Source organism: Phaethon lepturus, unplaced genomic scaffold (genome assembly GCF_000687285.1).
Source record: "Phaethon lepturus isolate BGI_N335 unplaced genomic scaffold, ASM68728v1 scaffold1552, whole genome shotgun sequence".
NCBI lineage: Eukaryota > Metazoa > Chordata > Aves > Phaethontiformes > Phaethontidae > Phaethon > Phaethon lepturus.
Window position 1 is genome coordinate 50492 of NW_010521081.1, and position 17375 is coordinate 67866.

A 17375-nucleotide genomic window follows, 5' to 3' on the forward strand; every position below is an offset into this window, starting at 1 on the left:
GCTGTGTATATTTTGTACAAGCTATGTTTTGCATATCATGATTGTTAAACTGCTGTCTTATGGACCATAGCTGTGAGTTTTTCTATCAAAGTTACTTCTCTCATCATGCAAAACATATTCAGTGTTGGTCACAATGAAGGTATGAAAGACACTAAACTATGTATTTCACATTGTAATGCTGCTGTTCTTTTCTTTTGTAGCTGGTTGGTGGCGAATTTGATCTAGAGATGAACTTTATAATCCAGGATGCAGAGAGCATTACGTGCATGTCAGAGCTTTTGGAGCACTGTGATGTAACGTGCCAAGCAGAAATCTGGAGTATGTTCACAGCAATTCTACGTAAAAGTGTCCGTAATTTACAGACTAGCACGGAAGTTGGCTTAATTGAACAGGTACTGCTGAAGATGAGTACTGTGGACGACATGATTGCAGGTATAAATTGCCAACTGATAATTATTGCATCCTTGAACTGTCAACATGTTGTGATTATGGAAGGGTTTGGGGTGTCTTGGTTTTTCCTTAAAGTGATATTTTGATTAGTACTGTTATTAAGTCAGAAATACTTTTTTTTCAATTTCAGAAAACTGACAAATATATATTCTTATATGTAGATAAGTTGTTTAAAAGAACTGTCTGTTAATTAATCTAAGAAGATAATGTTATCCAATTTTGAACATAATTAAGAACAGTACATGATAGACTTCTTAACTGTCTAGGTAATATTTTAGTTTCTAAGTGCATTGATAATTCTGAATTTTTCAGGTGTTAGAATTGTTATTATGATCCACTTTAAACATAACCTACATCTGACAGCATATCAGAAATTATTCATAGCTGGACATTTGGATTATATTAAACAACCATTTCATAATGTATAGCTGTGCTCCCTATAATATCTCCTTTTTTTTTTTTACTTGTGGTTTTTAATGTTCCATAATTTTTTACAGCATTAAAAAAATAGCATACTTTGTTCACTTACTGAAAATAAGTGATGAAGTTGTTGCACAGCTAAGGTTTTCAGAGTACTTTTGAAGGAGTTTATGTTATTCCATATTACGTCTTCTCAGTAGTAGGGTACATATTGTCATCCTGAATTACTTGGTTAGTGGAGTAGGTTTGGTTGTCACATTTAAATATGGCAGCTGAGAGCTACCTATGGTTAGTATGTAACTACTCCTTATTTTTCCTGGGGAGAAACTTAAGCCAATCAGTTTTTTTCAATTCAGTGTGAAAGTAGTTCTTAATTTTAATATAATTTGGAACTGATACTAGCATACTTAAATTGTGAGGCAATTTTGAAAGAATTTTGTCTTCCATAATTCCAAGATTTTAGTTGATGATCTGATTCCTGACAAATATGTAGATTTTGTGTGTTTCACAAAACTACCAGGGATTTCAGACCAGAAACAAGAGGAGGATAATAGCAACATGAGAAATGGATTATTCAGGAATGTTTTGGTCCTTGGATTTTTTTCAGTATAAAGGTATCTGTAATATTAAGTATTTGAAAAAACTGCATTCTGTATTTCAAAGCAAGTCTTAGCGAACACCTTGTTGATTAGAAATGTATGTGTAAATGCTAACACTAGAAGTCTTATGCTAAATATTGTACTGAGAGATTCAGACTGAAGTATAACAGGTCAATAGATTCACAAACCAACGGTTTTCAACAAATATGATTTGTTTTGCAGGACTTGTAAATATGTCAGAGTAGTATAAGGCCAAAGATATTGTTTTATTCCATGTTAAATAGAAGACATTAGTTGATGAAAACAAACATTTCAATCTTGAAGTTTTTCAGGGTTTCACTCATGGAGATAATGTGCTTACATCAGTAATCATATCAATAAAATTTGTCCCATTTGAGCTCCCCTAAATATTACTTCTGTATGTGGCATATATAACTGTACTGATGTCCCCATTAGAGGGAAATTTTTAAAAATGCTTAGCTCATTGTAGAAGTCAGAAATCAAGAGTATAGGATCTGGCTTCCAGGAGCATTTGGAAATTGAAAAATCACTCTGAATTTACAACTATTAATATAAGCCAGGGGTAGTACATTAATAAAAAAATTAATGGAGCCTCTACCCCATTAATCTTTTTCCAAGAGTGGTCACACAGTACTTCAGAAGAGACCTTCTGCAGAAAAAACATCAGTAAGCTAGCTTTTGGATGAAGAGAGCACATATTTAAAATCAAAGCTGAAAATAACAATTCTGATGGCATTTTAGCTCTCCAATGCATATAAAATTTTCTGAATGGTCTTCTATATATCATGAGCTGGGATTTAACAGGATCACACTTTGTAGGGTCTTTGATTAACTGTAAATAGATGAGAATGTGGAGGTTTTTGAGAATTTTTCTGCCAAAGACATGGAAGAAGCAAATTCATTGATTTGCTTTTATCTCTTGATTTCTGCAAACGCCTCACCACCTTTTTTTAAATGGCAATAATGCTGGTAATAAGTTAGAAGTAATAAATATGGTCATGTAATAAGTAGCTCAATGGTAGGCACTTGATGACAAAATAAGTAACAATTAATGCAGTATCTGCGTTCCCTAATCTGCTGTGCTGATGTTGAGGTCATAATTGACACCAGATGACTGTAGAACTGCTTTGCCCCAAATATTTCTATGAACTTTCTAAGCCCAGAGAACAAAGTAAGAAATTTTGTGGCAAAATTATTTTTAACATTCAGGGAGGCTGTTTTGAACAAGAGCTGTGTTAGTGCTTACTCCTAGGAAGTCAGTACCACTTTCTTCCCAAAGCAGCTGCTAATACTGTCAGACCAATGCTTTGCGATTGGCTTTTATCATCTGTAAAGGGTACAGTTTTCCTGGGCTTTTATTTGTTTGTTTTGGGAGTTGTTTGGGTTTTTTTAGGTCATCTCCCTTGTTCCTTTGTGAAGTGCTGTGATTAGACCTAGATAAGGTTTAAATAGACAAGATAGGCATAATACCTGTTTTATGTTCTGACAGCATGCTTTCAGCACAAGTTTAAGTCTGAAGCCACTCTTCTCCGGCTTTATGAAAGACAACAACAAATAAATATGTACCCAGTCTTTTGCAGTGAGAACTTACCTGTCTGTTTAAATTAAAAATTTAAATTAAAAAAAAGACTGTCAAATTCATGAGGCTTCTCAGCACTTTAAGTACCTCACCTCTTGAGATTTTGCAGATTCTGTGATCAAGAATAAAATCTTGACCTTGAAAGCCACAATTACAATCCAAATGGGATCACTGCCACTTGTATTCCGATTTGCCTTCCAGAAGCATCACCTGTCAGAAGTCATCTTTGTACCGTGATAATCTGTTGTACTAAGATAGGGGATGGTCAGCCATTTTATCAATGGTTAAGGGGAAAAGATTACTAAAATATTTGCACAGGTGATTGGCACTTTTTTTTTTAATAGCTGCACAGGATCTTCCGTGAGGGATTCACTTTTTACAGTTCTCTATTTCCAAGGGTTGAGTAGTAAAGCAGTTTGTCTGCTCTGAGAGATTCTTTGGGCTACTGTGTCTGTAGTACCTTCAGAGAAGTCTGAATGAATGGTGGATGAGAAAGGAGCCTGAACTTGTACAGAGTGGATATGTCTCCCTTGAGCCCCAGTTTATTTCCCACTGTTCTGTTGTGATGCTGTAGGTAATTATTCTGGAATTCCTGGAACCGAATTCTCTAAGCACTGAAACACTTCCTAGTTTTTAAGCAAAAACGTCAGGTTTTGACTGCTCTGTCATTAATGGGCTGTTACCAAGCATTTCTCTTTCAACTGGTTCCATAAGAAAAAATTCAGAACTACCCCATTCTCTACTGCAGACGTGTAGAAATTAGTATACTTCACCAACAGAGTTAAAATTCACAATTTCATGGCTGTCTGTTATTAAAAGGTTAAGGAGGCATAAGGGTAGTTTTCCCAAAGTTGCATTTCCAATGCTGTTTAATATGTCTTCTAAAGTTAATGCCAACCCCTTCATTTTGATATATGCTTGTTGTTACTTAAAAGACAGGCAGGCTCTTTTAATGTTGTGTCTTCATGGTAAGTGATGGAATGAAGCATTCCTTCAAGGTTTCTGGTTAATTTATAGCTCATATATAAATGGCTTAGTATGAAAGTAGTCAGAAGGTGCAATTAACTGAAATAAAACTGTTGCATTTAGTGCATTCTAGAAGTGCATTAAAAATGAGAAACAGTGCTGGTTTTCTCCTTCTGGACTTAATATTATTTTACACAATCTTGTTTCTGAAATGAGATCATAGGTACCAGTTATATAGGTGATCTTATTTAATATAGAAACATGAAGGAAACATTAAAAAGAACCAATTGTAGTATGTTTTGTGACCTTTGTCCATTTATAGTTGAGTGGATTATTAAGATTTGTAAACCAGATTTGGACTGACTCTTTTATATGAGATTTCTAATAATTATGAATAAAGCTATGTAATATAGTCCCCCTTGTTATATTGAAACAAGAAATGAACCTTCTTTAGAGGTGTTTTTCAGCAATTTTTTAAAGTAGCATTAAGTGCTTTGATTTCCACAGATGTTCTTTGCTTTACCTTTACTTGTTACCTATTGGGCTTCAGTCTTTCAGGTTTTTGTTTCACCCAGAGTTACGTTATTAGGGAGCTTACATTTATTTCTCTCCATCAATGTTTTATTCTTTATTTATACATAAATATTTCTAATGCCTGTGGATTATCAACGTCTTCAGTAGAAATAAGAAATTTTCTGTGCCATAAGGTAGTACAGGGCTATAAAAGTAAAACAAAGCAGCACATAATCAGTAATTTTAAAAACCTGCCAATCATTTCTGTGTTTGACTGTGTTAATTTATACTTTTGTCATCTCTGTTAGAAGATTTTTTTTAATGATGTTCTGATTTTCACCAAACAACTTTGCTTCTACACAACGCTTTTTCTCTGAAAGGAAGCAAAATATGAAATAGCTCTATCTAAAAACCAAGCTAAGACTACAAAATAATTCTCAAAGATTGGTATTCACTTGTGCTGATTTCTCTTCTTGAGTTTTCAGTGTGTTACTGTTCTCAGTTTCTGATCACGTACAATATGTGCAATCACTGCCAGCTTCACATTGCAGGCTGGGGACTACACAGTGAAGGGGCAGATGCTTCTAGGTACTAGAGGAGAAGCTGAGTCATAGAATTCGCTATCGTAAAAGACAAAGGGTTTTAGTTTTCTTAGCTTTATTTTGCTTTATCTTAAGAAATTCTGTCAGAAATATAATGTGGCACTAATTTTAAAGGGAAGGTTAAATAAACTCTTCCTTTAAAGAAAGAGGGGAAAAAATAGTCCATACTTGAACATTAGGAATATATTCAGATCTTAAGGTGAAAATGTCTGCAAGTTACAGTGTTTTTCTTTTGCCTTTCCTGACATGCTATTTCCCCTCACTGAACACCTTACTATGTCTCCTGTAAATTAAATGATGTTTCATTCTTCACACATGCCTTTTGCTTACTGAGGAGGAGAGGTTGGTTTCATGGTGGAACAAGTTAAATAGATACTGATGTTTTTACTCAAAACCACATACGTAGGGATTTTCAGAGAGAAAATTTGATTTAGAAACAAAATATCAATGTGAAATATCCTTTAAAAGGATGGATGCTTTTTAAGACCACTTTTTGTCAGCGCCTGTAAGAGTCATCCTTTCACTAATGAACAAGGAGAGCATGTAAGTCCTGCAAATAAGATATAAGCTTATTCATGTTTTCTACAAATTTTATGGGGTGAATTTTCTTATTGTTGAGCAGACTGAAAAAGTTTGTTAATGCTAGTTCTATTTTGCCATAGCTTTTTTGTTCTGAAAATTCTGTGCTTCACTGCTTGATCTCTGAATTAAATTTCTTATGCCACATCTTTGAAGATGAGCAAATTGTTTTTCCTCCTGTTAGAGGAAACAGTAATTCTTAGTTGTGTGTTTTATTCCAGAAGAAAGTTTGGAGTATAAGGCGAGGTCCAGCATCCCACGAGCTAACAAATCCTTAAAATTAAATTCTGTGTTTTAAAATAAAGATCTAAGCACTAGCAGTAATTTTAAACCTGTTATTCTCTGAAAGGCAGGCTATCTAATGCTACTCCTTTAAAAGTTTATTAATTTTGAGATGTTTTAATGAAAGCTGTATTATATAAATTCATTAGCAATTTTGATCACTTCTTTTTATTGTGGTCTTTTATTGGTTTTTTACTATGATATTTTTGAGGTTCTTTGGTGGGGTTTTTTGTTTGTTTTCCTGGCCTTTCATTCTGTTAAAAATTGGAAGCATTATCACTGTAGCAAAACTGTGGGAACCATACGAATTCTCAGTATAATATGCTGTGCGTAAGTTAAAGAATAATGTCAAGTATCTTTTAGGTCAGAATGTTTTTCAAAAAATGCTAACTTCAGAGGAATGAAGAAACTATTACCCAAAAGTATGTAACAGAAAGGAGCAAGCAAGAAGTTCATGATGTATGATGTATGTAGTGAATTAGGAAGAATTAATTCTTCATAAATTTAATAGATACTTTGTTCAAAGTGTGATGCAAATTCTAAAACTGCGTACATAGATTTACTTTAAAAATAATTAGAACAATGAGAATATAAAATCCTTTTTAAAATATTTAGGGCAGCTAAGTGATTTTTAGAATTTGTGAATACACTTACTTTTAAAGGTATTAACTTTTTCAGTTTTGTCAAAACAATGAAATTCAGAGTTCAGAATAACTTTATTTTCCTTTGAAGATCTTCTAGTTGATATGTTGGGGGTTCTTGCCAGCTACAGCATCACTGTCAAAGAACTGAAGCTTTTGTTCAGCATGCTTCGAGGCGAAAATGGAATCTGGGTAAGCTGTGATCAAATAAAGCATTGTGTCATTCCATTAGAGCCTGAAGTTAACATAAATTGTCTCCTGGGACATATAAACTTGATTTTTTTTTTTCATGTTGATTGAACATATGTTTATGAAGTATTTTTGCTAATTACTTTAGAGTTAATTTGCTGCGTTGTTTGAAAACTGTCCAGTTTCCGTTGTAGCCTAGAGAGTACAAAAATGGTTGTATTGACTTTTGTGCAATTTTCTTGTTTTCACAGCCGAGACATGCGGTTAAGCTGTTATCAGTCCTTAATCAGATGCCACAGAGACATGGGCCCGATACCTTTTTCAACTTCCCAGGCTGTAGTGCTGCAGTAAGTTTTCGCACAAAATACTACAACTTGAGGAATAAACAAATTGCTCCTTATTTGCATTTCTGTTCATTTGCTTTTGGAAATTCTTAAAAAGGAAATGAGAGGGAAAGTACATGATTGAGTAGCCTTCCATAGGTTTGCAAGGTAGTTGTAGTGTTGAGAAGTTGCACTTGTGAGGTTGGAATGTCAAATAGCAGGTTTTTGTGTGGGGAAATGAACACAGAAGTGAAAACTGAAAATTCCAAAGAACAGTATTATTTTATTTTAATAATGTAATTAATATTATATAAAGCAGAGGCTTGAGGAAAGTATAGGATGAGCTTGTGTGTGTCATCACAGTTTACAGTGACAGCTTAGTCACAAATTTTATTATATCTTTTTCTTTTTCTCTGAACTCCATCAGCTGTTTCCTTTCCATTCCCTCAAGACAGTGATTCAGACTCAATCTTCTTTTGGCTTTACTTTGTGAGATAACTTCTGACGATGAAATTGTATCCCTTTCTAAACCTTCTCAAATGGATATTCCCTCTTCCATTCATTGCATGTACATTCAGCAAAACCTACAAATAAATTCGAAGATTGTATACAGATTTATAAATAAGATTATTAATATAATAAATACAAATGCTTAAAAATGAGAAATCCAGATTTGAGTTTCAGTTGCATTCTGGTATGGAATAGTATATGCTTATGGTAGAATTTGGAATCTTGTATGGGGAAATAATCCTGGGATCCCTGTCTTTTCATGCCAGTGCAGGAGGGGATGGTAGGAGCTTCTCTTGGGCTGTACTACTTGTATTTTGGACTTGATGATCTTGAAGGTCCTTTCCAACCTAGTGATTCTGTGTGATTCTGTGATTTCCTCAATAGCACTGATATTTCTTCAAGCATAAACCACCACCTCCTCTTCTTTGTGAATACAGCTGTTGGTGTCATATATTGCACCAGGAAAATAATCTGGCTGAAAACAGCTGTTTTTCACCTGGATTATTTTTGGCTAGATCACTTCCCTGATCGTGTTTGATATTCAGCTGCACAAACAGATGTGTCAGCAAAATGCATGGGGCAGATAGTGTAAGGAATTAATTACTGAGTTGTGAAAGAGAGGGTTTAATTTGCTACTGCTAAACTAAAACCACAGTTAACATCTCTTAAAAGTACATGCAGCATCAAGACGGCTGTTACAGAATATGAATGTCTAGAATGACACATACTGCTTTGACATTTCTGGGCTTCAGAGGCAAACCCTGATGAAATGTCTCTCTCAAATTTAATTTTGTATTAGAACTTAAAAAAAAAGTTTTGCGGGGGAGGAATTTCAAATATTCCTCCCTGTCCAAAGAGATGCATCAATTATTGGAAATCATATTAAGTTAACTTCTCAGTACTGACGGTTTTACAGGGGCATGAAGTTTCTTGATTGAAATGCACAATAGGCATTTCTCTTTTCTTGGTTAGGATCTTGTTTCACATACCACTCATCATTGACTGTGCACCTGTAAATCAAGAAATATGAGTTTCAAATTTACATTTCTTGAGCAATGCATGTTGATTTACACTATGAAGTTCTGGAGAGGAATCATCCTTTGAAGTGGACCAAGGGCGATTACTTATAAAATGACCCAAATAACGAAGCGCTTCATTAGAAGGAAGAGAATGCACAGGACCTAGTTTAGTAGCACAGAGTTCAGGTTTATGGTGTGATGCACAGTGATGACATCAGACAGAGAAACAGCATAATGTTTACCTGGCATGATAAATATCACACTGACCCTCTTTAAAGCTGGGTGCGTGCTCCTTGTATAACCAAGACTTAAGGGGTAGTATGAAAGAGTCAGCTGAATCAGCCTGAGTTCAGTCAGCCAAGAGTCTGCTGAATCAGTCTGATAATCTGCTGAGATCTGCTTCACTATCCCAACTGAAGGGCTCTTCCCAGTACCATGTTACATCTCTGCCAGTCTCTGTAAGTAGTACATTAGTCACTCCATTAGGAAGACATCTTGTGATGATGATAGTATTCCCAGGTGTTGTTCCTATTTGTCATCAAGCAGCAATTTTTCCTGTTTCAAGCAGGAAACTCTCTCTCAGCAGGCGGGATTGATATCCCAAAGGAGTTCCTTGAAACATTTTGTACTGTGCAGTTGGTACGAGGTTAGTAGCAGAATTGATGTTATTTCTTTTGTATAGCTAAATAAGAGCATAATCTGAGCATGTTGCTATATCTGATTATAAAATGTACTGTGAGTTCCCTGTCTTTCTTAATTACCTATTTCTCTGCTCTTAAAACTCTTCAGCAATTGCCTTGCATATAAAAATAGTGGTCAGCCCCACTCTGTACATTTTTTTACTTAATTGACTACATTGGCATAGAGTCTTAGTGTAGTTATTGTGACTGTATTGCCCAGACTCATGTCTGTTCAAAACTCTTTTCAGCAATTGCCTTGCATATAAAAATAATGAAGTCAGCCCCACTCTGTACATTTTTTTACCTAATTGACTACATTGGCATAGAGTCTTAGTGTAGTTATTGTGACTGTATTGCCCAGACTCATGTCTGTTCTCATTTTAACCAATAAATGAATTTGCTACAATTCTTTGTAGTCTTCTGTATGAACCCGGGCAGTACAAGATTTGAGCGCTCCTGAAAAAGTATTTCCAACCGTGACTAATAAGTATCACACAGAATCGCAGAAGGGTAGAGGTTGGAAGGGACCTATGGAGGTCATCTTGGCCAACATCCCTGTGCTGAAGCAGGGCCACCTAAAGCAGTGCTGCCCAGGACCATGTTCAGATGGCTTTTGAGCATCTCCAAGGATGGAGACTCTGCAAACTGGGCAACCTGTGCCAGTGCTCATTCACTATCAGTAGTAGCTTTGATAAGAACACACCATCAGTACAAGGACTAGTTAACTAGACTTTAATATTTTAAACTGAAGTAAGAGCTTAAATTATCTTACTGAAGCTGAAAATTGTCAAAAACAGATAGAAATAGCATGCTATAGTTATTTCCATAAATATAGTTGACAAGGGAAGAGCTACTGATGTCGTCTATCTGGACTTCTGTAAGGCCTTTGACATGGTCCCCCACAACATCCTTCTCTCTAAATTAGAGAAAGAGGGATTTGATGGGTGGACTGTTGGGTGGACGAGGAATTGGTTGGATGGTGACATCCAGAGGGTAGTGGTCAATGGCTCAGTGTCCAGGTGGAGATTGGTGATGAGCAGTGTCCCTCAGGGGTCTGTAATGGGTCCAGTACTGTTTAATATCTTCATCAGCGACATAGTGGGATTGAGTGCACCCTCAGCAAGTTTGCAGATGACACCAAGCTGTGTGGTGCGGCTGACGTGCCTGAGGGACGGGATGCCATCCAGAGGGACCTGGACAAGCTTGAGGAATGGGCCTGTTGTGAACCTCATGAGGTTCAACAAGGCCAAGGGCAGGGTCCTGCACCTGGGTCAGGGCAACCCCCGGTATCAATACAGGCTGGGGGATGAAGGGATTGAGAGCAACACTGCTGAGAAGGACTTGGGGGTACTGGTGGATAAAAAGCCAGACTGGAGCCAAAGGCGAGCGTATCCTGGGCTGCATCCAAAGCAGCATGGCCAGCAGGCTGAGAGAGGTAATTCTGCCCCTCTACTCCACCCTGCTGAGACCCCACCTGGAGTACTGCATCCAACTCTGGAGCCCTCAGCACAAGAAAGGCATGGAGCTGTTGGATCGGGTTCAGAGGAGGGCCACAAAAATGATCCGAGGGATGGAACACCTCTCCAATGAAGAAAGACTGAGAGAGTTGGGGTTGTTCATCCTGGAGAAGAGAAGGCTCCAGGGAGACCTTATTGCAGCCTGCCAGTACTAAAAGGGGGCTTACAAGAAAGATGGGGAGAGACTTTTTAGCAGGGCTTGTTGCAATAGGACAAGGGGTAACTGTTTTAAACTCAAAGAGGGTAGATTTATACTAGGTCTAAGGCAGAAATTTTTCACAATGAGGGTGGTGAACCAGTGGCACAGGTTGCCCAGAGAAATGGTAGATGCTCCATCCCTGGAAACATTCAAGGTCAGGTTGGACGGGGCTCTGAGCAACCTGATCTAGTTGAAGATGTCCCTGGTCATTGCAGGGGAGTTGGACTAGATGACCTTTAAAGGTCCCTTCCAAACACGATGTAGCCTATGATTATTTGATTCTGTGATTCTGTTCAGAAAATTATTTTCTTCTGCTTTGCATTCATACATAACTTATTTCAAGAAGCAATATTAAAGGTATTATTTCTTAACTACTTTTGTGTAAGACATTCTATATTTTGTCTGATGGAGGGACAAAGAATTTATTGTAATGAATGCCTACAGCAGTAATCTCTAAATTATTGCAAGCATTTAATTTTTTTTTTTTAATTACTTCATTTTGTGTATAGCCATCCTACTGAGTGGGGAAAATATTTCATCTTTTAGTGGTATCATAGAAAAAACTTATTTAGTAAGTGACCGCTGAAGTTCCACTTGTCAGATTTCCTTCCTAAAGTGTGCCTAACTTCAAAGTTGGTTCAGGTATTTAGAGCCTTACCCAGGGATAAAGAGTTCTCTGGAACCTCTTCATCATTCTCAGCTCATAAAAATAAACTACTGAAAAATGAAATTTCTTCCCAGGCCATGCCTTACTATGAATTTATTTAACTGAGAATAGGGAATTTCAATGTCTTCCCTTCTGTTTGTAGGAAAAAACCTCATAGTGCTCTTACATCTAAGAGAACAAACTTTTTTTATACTGTAGTTTTAACAGCGAATCTCTATTGTACTATATGTTGAGGTGAATTTGATCTTAATGTTTAGGTCTATTGATGAGGTGAATACTTACTGAAAGCTGAGTTTATATGAAAGCTGAATTTATAGTTTAATTTCTGCAGAAGTGTTTTTTCTCTTTTTTTCTCTTAATTTTGCCCATTCACAAATTTAATTTCATGTCCTCTATTGGTATAATTTATGTAATTAATTAAGCCAGATGGAAAACTAGTGCATTTATTCAAAAGCACTATTTGAAGGCTTTTTTTATATTCTTCTTCAATATCTGAAGGTTAGATTAGGTCTGCAGATCTAGAATGACAGGATTTTAGAAAGGCATTCCATTTAACAATACTTCTCAAAAAATTTAGGTTTTGACTTGCTGTTTTCTTCTTTTTTCTTTCTTCACCCCCAGGCAATTGCATTGCCTCCTATTGCTAAGTGGCCTTATCAAAATGGGTTTACTCTTAACACCTGGTTTCGTATGGATCCACTAAATAATATCAATGTAGATAAGGACAAACCCTATCTCTATTGGTAAGTAACTTATAATGCTGCAGTTATGGTTTGTTTTGGCTTCCTAATAATAATTTTTCTCTTTGTTTTTATTTTCTGACATGCTTTTTTTTTCTCCAAATACCTACAGATTTTAATTGCTTCACACTGTGTACAAACTCTTAAAAAGTCATCTGTCCTTTTTGCTTTGCAATTTGTAAACCCATGCATGCAAGATATTGTGCCTTGTAGAGAAACCATAATATCTGGTCATTGCTTTAGCAATATTAAAATATATTATTTTTTAGAGCTGTAAACTGAGAATGTTGTTAAATTTTCTGTTTGGTGTTTAAGATTCTCAGCTGATGTCAGTACTATAAAACAAATATGTTGTACTCGGAGCACACTGTTTGCACATTAGCTAGAGGTAATAGAAAGTAGGTCTGTAAGTATAGAAATGACTCATTGATCACCTGTTCCCAAAAAGGGACGCTACAGTTCCTGATAGATTAATTGCAGAAGAAACAATTTTAGTTTACTTTGGTTTGATGTTGTGATAAAAATAGGAATTATGATAGAAATGTAAAAATGTTTATTCTGTTGGTAAATCATGAAAACATTTTTTCATTTCAGATATTAATCATATATCTGCTCAACTATAGTTATCTTAGCTGAAGGAAAAAGGAATGTGGAAAATAAGCAACCTTCTGTTGTGTCAGGACATGCTGCTTACCTTTTCTCATATTCTTAAAAACCGTATATCAGCTGTGCAGACAGATGAGGATTGGACATAAACAAGATCTGTGAAATTTTATCACCTCATGAATACAGGAGTAGCACAAGGAGGGAAGTAACCAAAAGTAACATTTCTCACTGTGCAGTCATTCCATGTAGGCTAAAGAGCAGAAGTTTTCAGTAGTCAGCTGAGGAGAGGACCAGTAGATGTGGTCTCAGGAAGGTACTTGCCCTATTAATACATAAAAATCTTACTGTGTATTTACTTGGAAAACCAAAATAATTCATATTTTTATGTAACAAATATACATTAAAATAATTTAGGTTTATTCTGAAGAAAAAAATTAATACATTTTCTCTAAATTGCCATCTGGGATAACACTTTTCCATGTGTCCATTTTCTCCTAAGTGCTATAGTTATTTTGCCGTGGAGATTTTTTCAAGCTGTTGGCTGTAGCTATGTTTATTAGTATGATCTATATTTTATTTATTTTTCAATCTGTCAAGGCCAGTAACAAATGCAATTATAGGATTGAACATGCATACAGGAATTTAATATGATCATTTGTTTCCCAGACAGAATTTATGTTTTAGAATTGGCAACTTTAGGAGGTATATTTGGTTTGAGAATTTGTTACTGCCTCAGAACAGGAAAAACATACCCCAAAACTGCACAGCCATGGTGTATGATGCTTTTCTTAGGGTTAGCAGTGTAGAAAGACCTTTAGGCCGGTTATTTGAGTGTTCTTTTTAGCATATTTTTTGCACTAAATAGTTTAAAATCCTCCATGTGTTCAGCTTTCCTGAATATTTGTGGATACTTTGTATTTGTCTGCGTCGGGGAATTTACTTCTAGGTCCATTTTTAAGTATATTGATTTAGACCTTTTCTCCAAAAACATAGCCTATATTCACTTTGCTACAAAGAAGTGGTATAGCTTAGAACAGTTGCCACGTATACTCAGACATCTGTCTTTCTTTAATAAACAGATTTTTCCTTAATTAGAGTGTTTGTTTTTAAACGTGTCAGTGAATAAACCCCACAAAGCTGCACTTTGAGTTATCAAAGAAACATGAATTTCTTCCTTCAAAAGAATTCTAGCTCTCACCTTCACATTATACTCTAAAGAATATTTTTTATGAGCATACTTCTTATTAGCTACAACCTTAACATTTCCATGTTTGCTTAAAAATATCCACTGACAGTATGATTTATCTATAGTAAGTACTATATTGATTAGAATAAAGAGTTTATCCTTCCCCATGGTTGATGTATGCTTATCTTTGTTTTCATGTTTTTTTCTGTTTTCATAACCCAGAACATGCCAAAATAATGTCTTCTGTATTTTGTTGTTGCAGTTTAGAAACCTGGGGAGGAAGTATAGCTCCAAAACACATGGAGTTTCAGCTCTCTTATTGTAGCACATGAAGGTTAACCTCTCTAGTAAGCATAGCTATTTTGCCGCATGAATAGACTCTTCTAGTAATCTTTGGGCATATCCGTGCTGAAGGAATGACTCGTTATCTCACACCTACACTCTTGCATGCACAAATCTTTAATCATAGTTCAGCATTTCACTTTCTTACGTTGCCTCTTGTTATGGATTATATGTAAAAGGAGAATATTTATCAAAAGTGGGAAATAAAACTTCTGTGACTAATAAGGAGGAACTTTGCAAGTGCTTCCTATGAGCCACAGAAAGAAGTCAGTCTTACAGAAATCAAATGCCAAAGCCGAGTCTGTGTAAATGTAATGAGCATGTAATACACCGAAGAGGAACTGAATATGCCAACCTCAGAAGGAAATTATGAACAATGCAAATACTTGTCATTTTTATATAGTGGCTTAAACCAAGCTGTAATTAATAATTAAAATGAGGAAAAATATTCAAACTAAATCATCCATCTAAACTTCTTTATGCAGATTTTAGACTTTGACACATGAAAGGTTGAGTCATACACAGCCACCACCAAGAGGAAGATACCAAAGCAAAGATTTGTTTTCTTTCAATGTGTTACGTTTTTCTGTTTAACTAAGTGAAAAATGTGTCATATAGATTAACTCTTTCCTTATAGTTTCTTCTTAAAAGTCATCCGTCTTTTAAACAGTCTTTATTTTAAAAGCAATAACTTTGCAGCATTCACAGCTTCAGAGAGGACTCTGATTTGAAGCAGAGGTGCTGAAAGCAATGTAAGCTAAATGTCCTGGTTTCAGCCAGGATAGAGCTGGTTTTCTTCACAGAAGCTGGTGTGAGGTCATGTTTTGTATTTGGGATGAGAAACTGTTGACACAGTTAACCACGTTAAACCACGACACCGAAACAGGTTCCTCAGTACCTTCTCCAGTCAAGTTTTTTTTTTTCAATTTCTACTCAAATGGAGACATCACAACCTCACCAGGAAACTTGTATCAGTCTTTGACCACATTCACAATGAAAAAGTTCATAAATTTCAGTTTGTGTCCGTTGCATCTTGTCCTTTCAGTGGATATCACTGGGAGGTCTCTGGCTCAGTGCTCTTTACTCCCCACCCAACAGGTATTTATACACATCTTCTCTTCTCCAGGCTATACAGTCCTATATATCAGCCTCTTCTCATGTGTCACTCCGTCATCTTTGTGGCCCTTTGCTGGACTCTTGTCTGTTATGTCCATGTCTTTCTTGCACTGTGCAACCTAGAACTGTACACAATACTCCAGATGTGGTCTCTGCAGTGTTGAGGACAGGGGAAGGATCACCTCCCTCAACCTGCTGGCAATGCTTTTCCTAACGCAGCCCAGGATACCATTGGCTGCCTTTGCCACCGGGGCACATCACTGGCTCATGGTCAATTTACTGTCCACACAGACCACCAGGTCCCTTTCTGCAAAGCTGATTTCCAGCTGGTCAGTACCCAGCATATACTGGTGCTTGGGGCAGTTCCTCCTCAGGGGCAGGACTTCACACTTACCTTTGTTGATTTTAACGAGGTTCTTGTTGGCCTGTTTCTCCAGCCTGCTAGGATTCCTTTTAATGACTGCACACTTATCTGGTATATCAACCATTCCTTCCAATTTTGTATCATCTACAGTGAACTCAGGCTGGATTGTCATAATTGTTGCTTTTTGTCCTTAAAACATGCAAGTGCTTCCACAGCCATTTAATGGAAGAATGGCTAAAACATCTGCAAGAGCATTCTAAGTTTTATTTTTACTGATGTAGGGACAAGAAAAAACACCAAAAACAAAAAACCCACAAAGCAAGCTGTCTAGACTTTTCAGTCCTTCTCTACAGCTAATAATAATAGAGATAATGCAGAACAGTTGCAAAAGCACGTAATGGAATTCCAAAGTTAGTAGAAAAGAAACCTTTTTTTTTCTTCAGGCAAGAATGAATTAGTATCTTCTTAATCTCAGTACTTTGATCATATGTTAAATTGCTTCTAAAATCCTAAGCTAAAGAAACTGGAATCACTAAACAGTTTCACCAGTGGATAGAAGAATGCTATTGAAGTGTAATAATATCCAGTAGCTGCTTTGAGAAACTGGCTGAAATAAAACATAAGGGCTTTATGAACGATCTGTAGTACAATTGTATACCAGCTGCTATGGGAGGTAGTTAAAGGCTCATAAAACCATATGGGTGTTGACAGTACTGTTCTTCTTGTCTCTGTGCATTTCATCTTTGGATGTGGCAAGTTCTACATGTGTAGGTAATTGGTAAGAGAATTTCTGTGCAGTATCCTAGAGACCAGTCCTAGCCTACTTTGGCAAGAAATAAAATATGAAGATTAACATAATCTGTATATTATAATGTTGAGGTAAACAGAGAACATATTTGAGTTCTTAGTTTCTCAACTACTGTTGTGTTAAAATGTTAATTCATTTGGGCAAAAAAAAAGTAAAATCTTGGCTAAGCGTCATGCTTAGAAAATCATTCATTCTATTCCAATATGAAGAGAAGAGTCCTGCTAAGAAAGGAACGTTTTTTTCATTATTTCATTGCTTTCTTGTCTTCATATGCTGAACTCCAGGAAGTTAGACATGTAAGGAAAATTCAGTGTTTAAAATTTCAGGAACAGTCCAGTTTGATCATAACGGTGACAGAATCAGCTGTGTAACTGGGCAGGGCAGGGTGGGGTGAGTAGAGAAGGGAAAAATTTTAAAGGTGTAGTCATTTCTTCAAGAGCCATTCTTTTTTTTTTTT

At 36.2% G+C, this 17375-nt stretch overlaps 1 protein-coding gene across 1 annotated transcript; it reads left to right on the top strand.

The window, feature by feature from the left end:
• Positions 1-133: 133 nt before the first annotated feature.
• LOC104616386 (neurobeachin-like) lies at positions 134-12499 on the top strand (the record flags this gene model as incomplete). The annotated part of the gene is made up of 5 exons (XM_010281382.1): positions 134-139; positions 201-432; positions 6744-6844; positions 7093-7188; positions 12378-12499. Coding segments are annotated over exons 1-5 (557 nt in total), but the record flags the coding sequence as incomplete, so codon positions are not given.
• Between the last annotated feature and the right edge of the window lie 4876 nt (positions 12500-17375).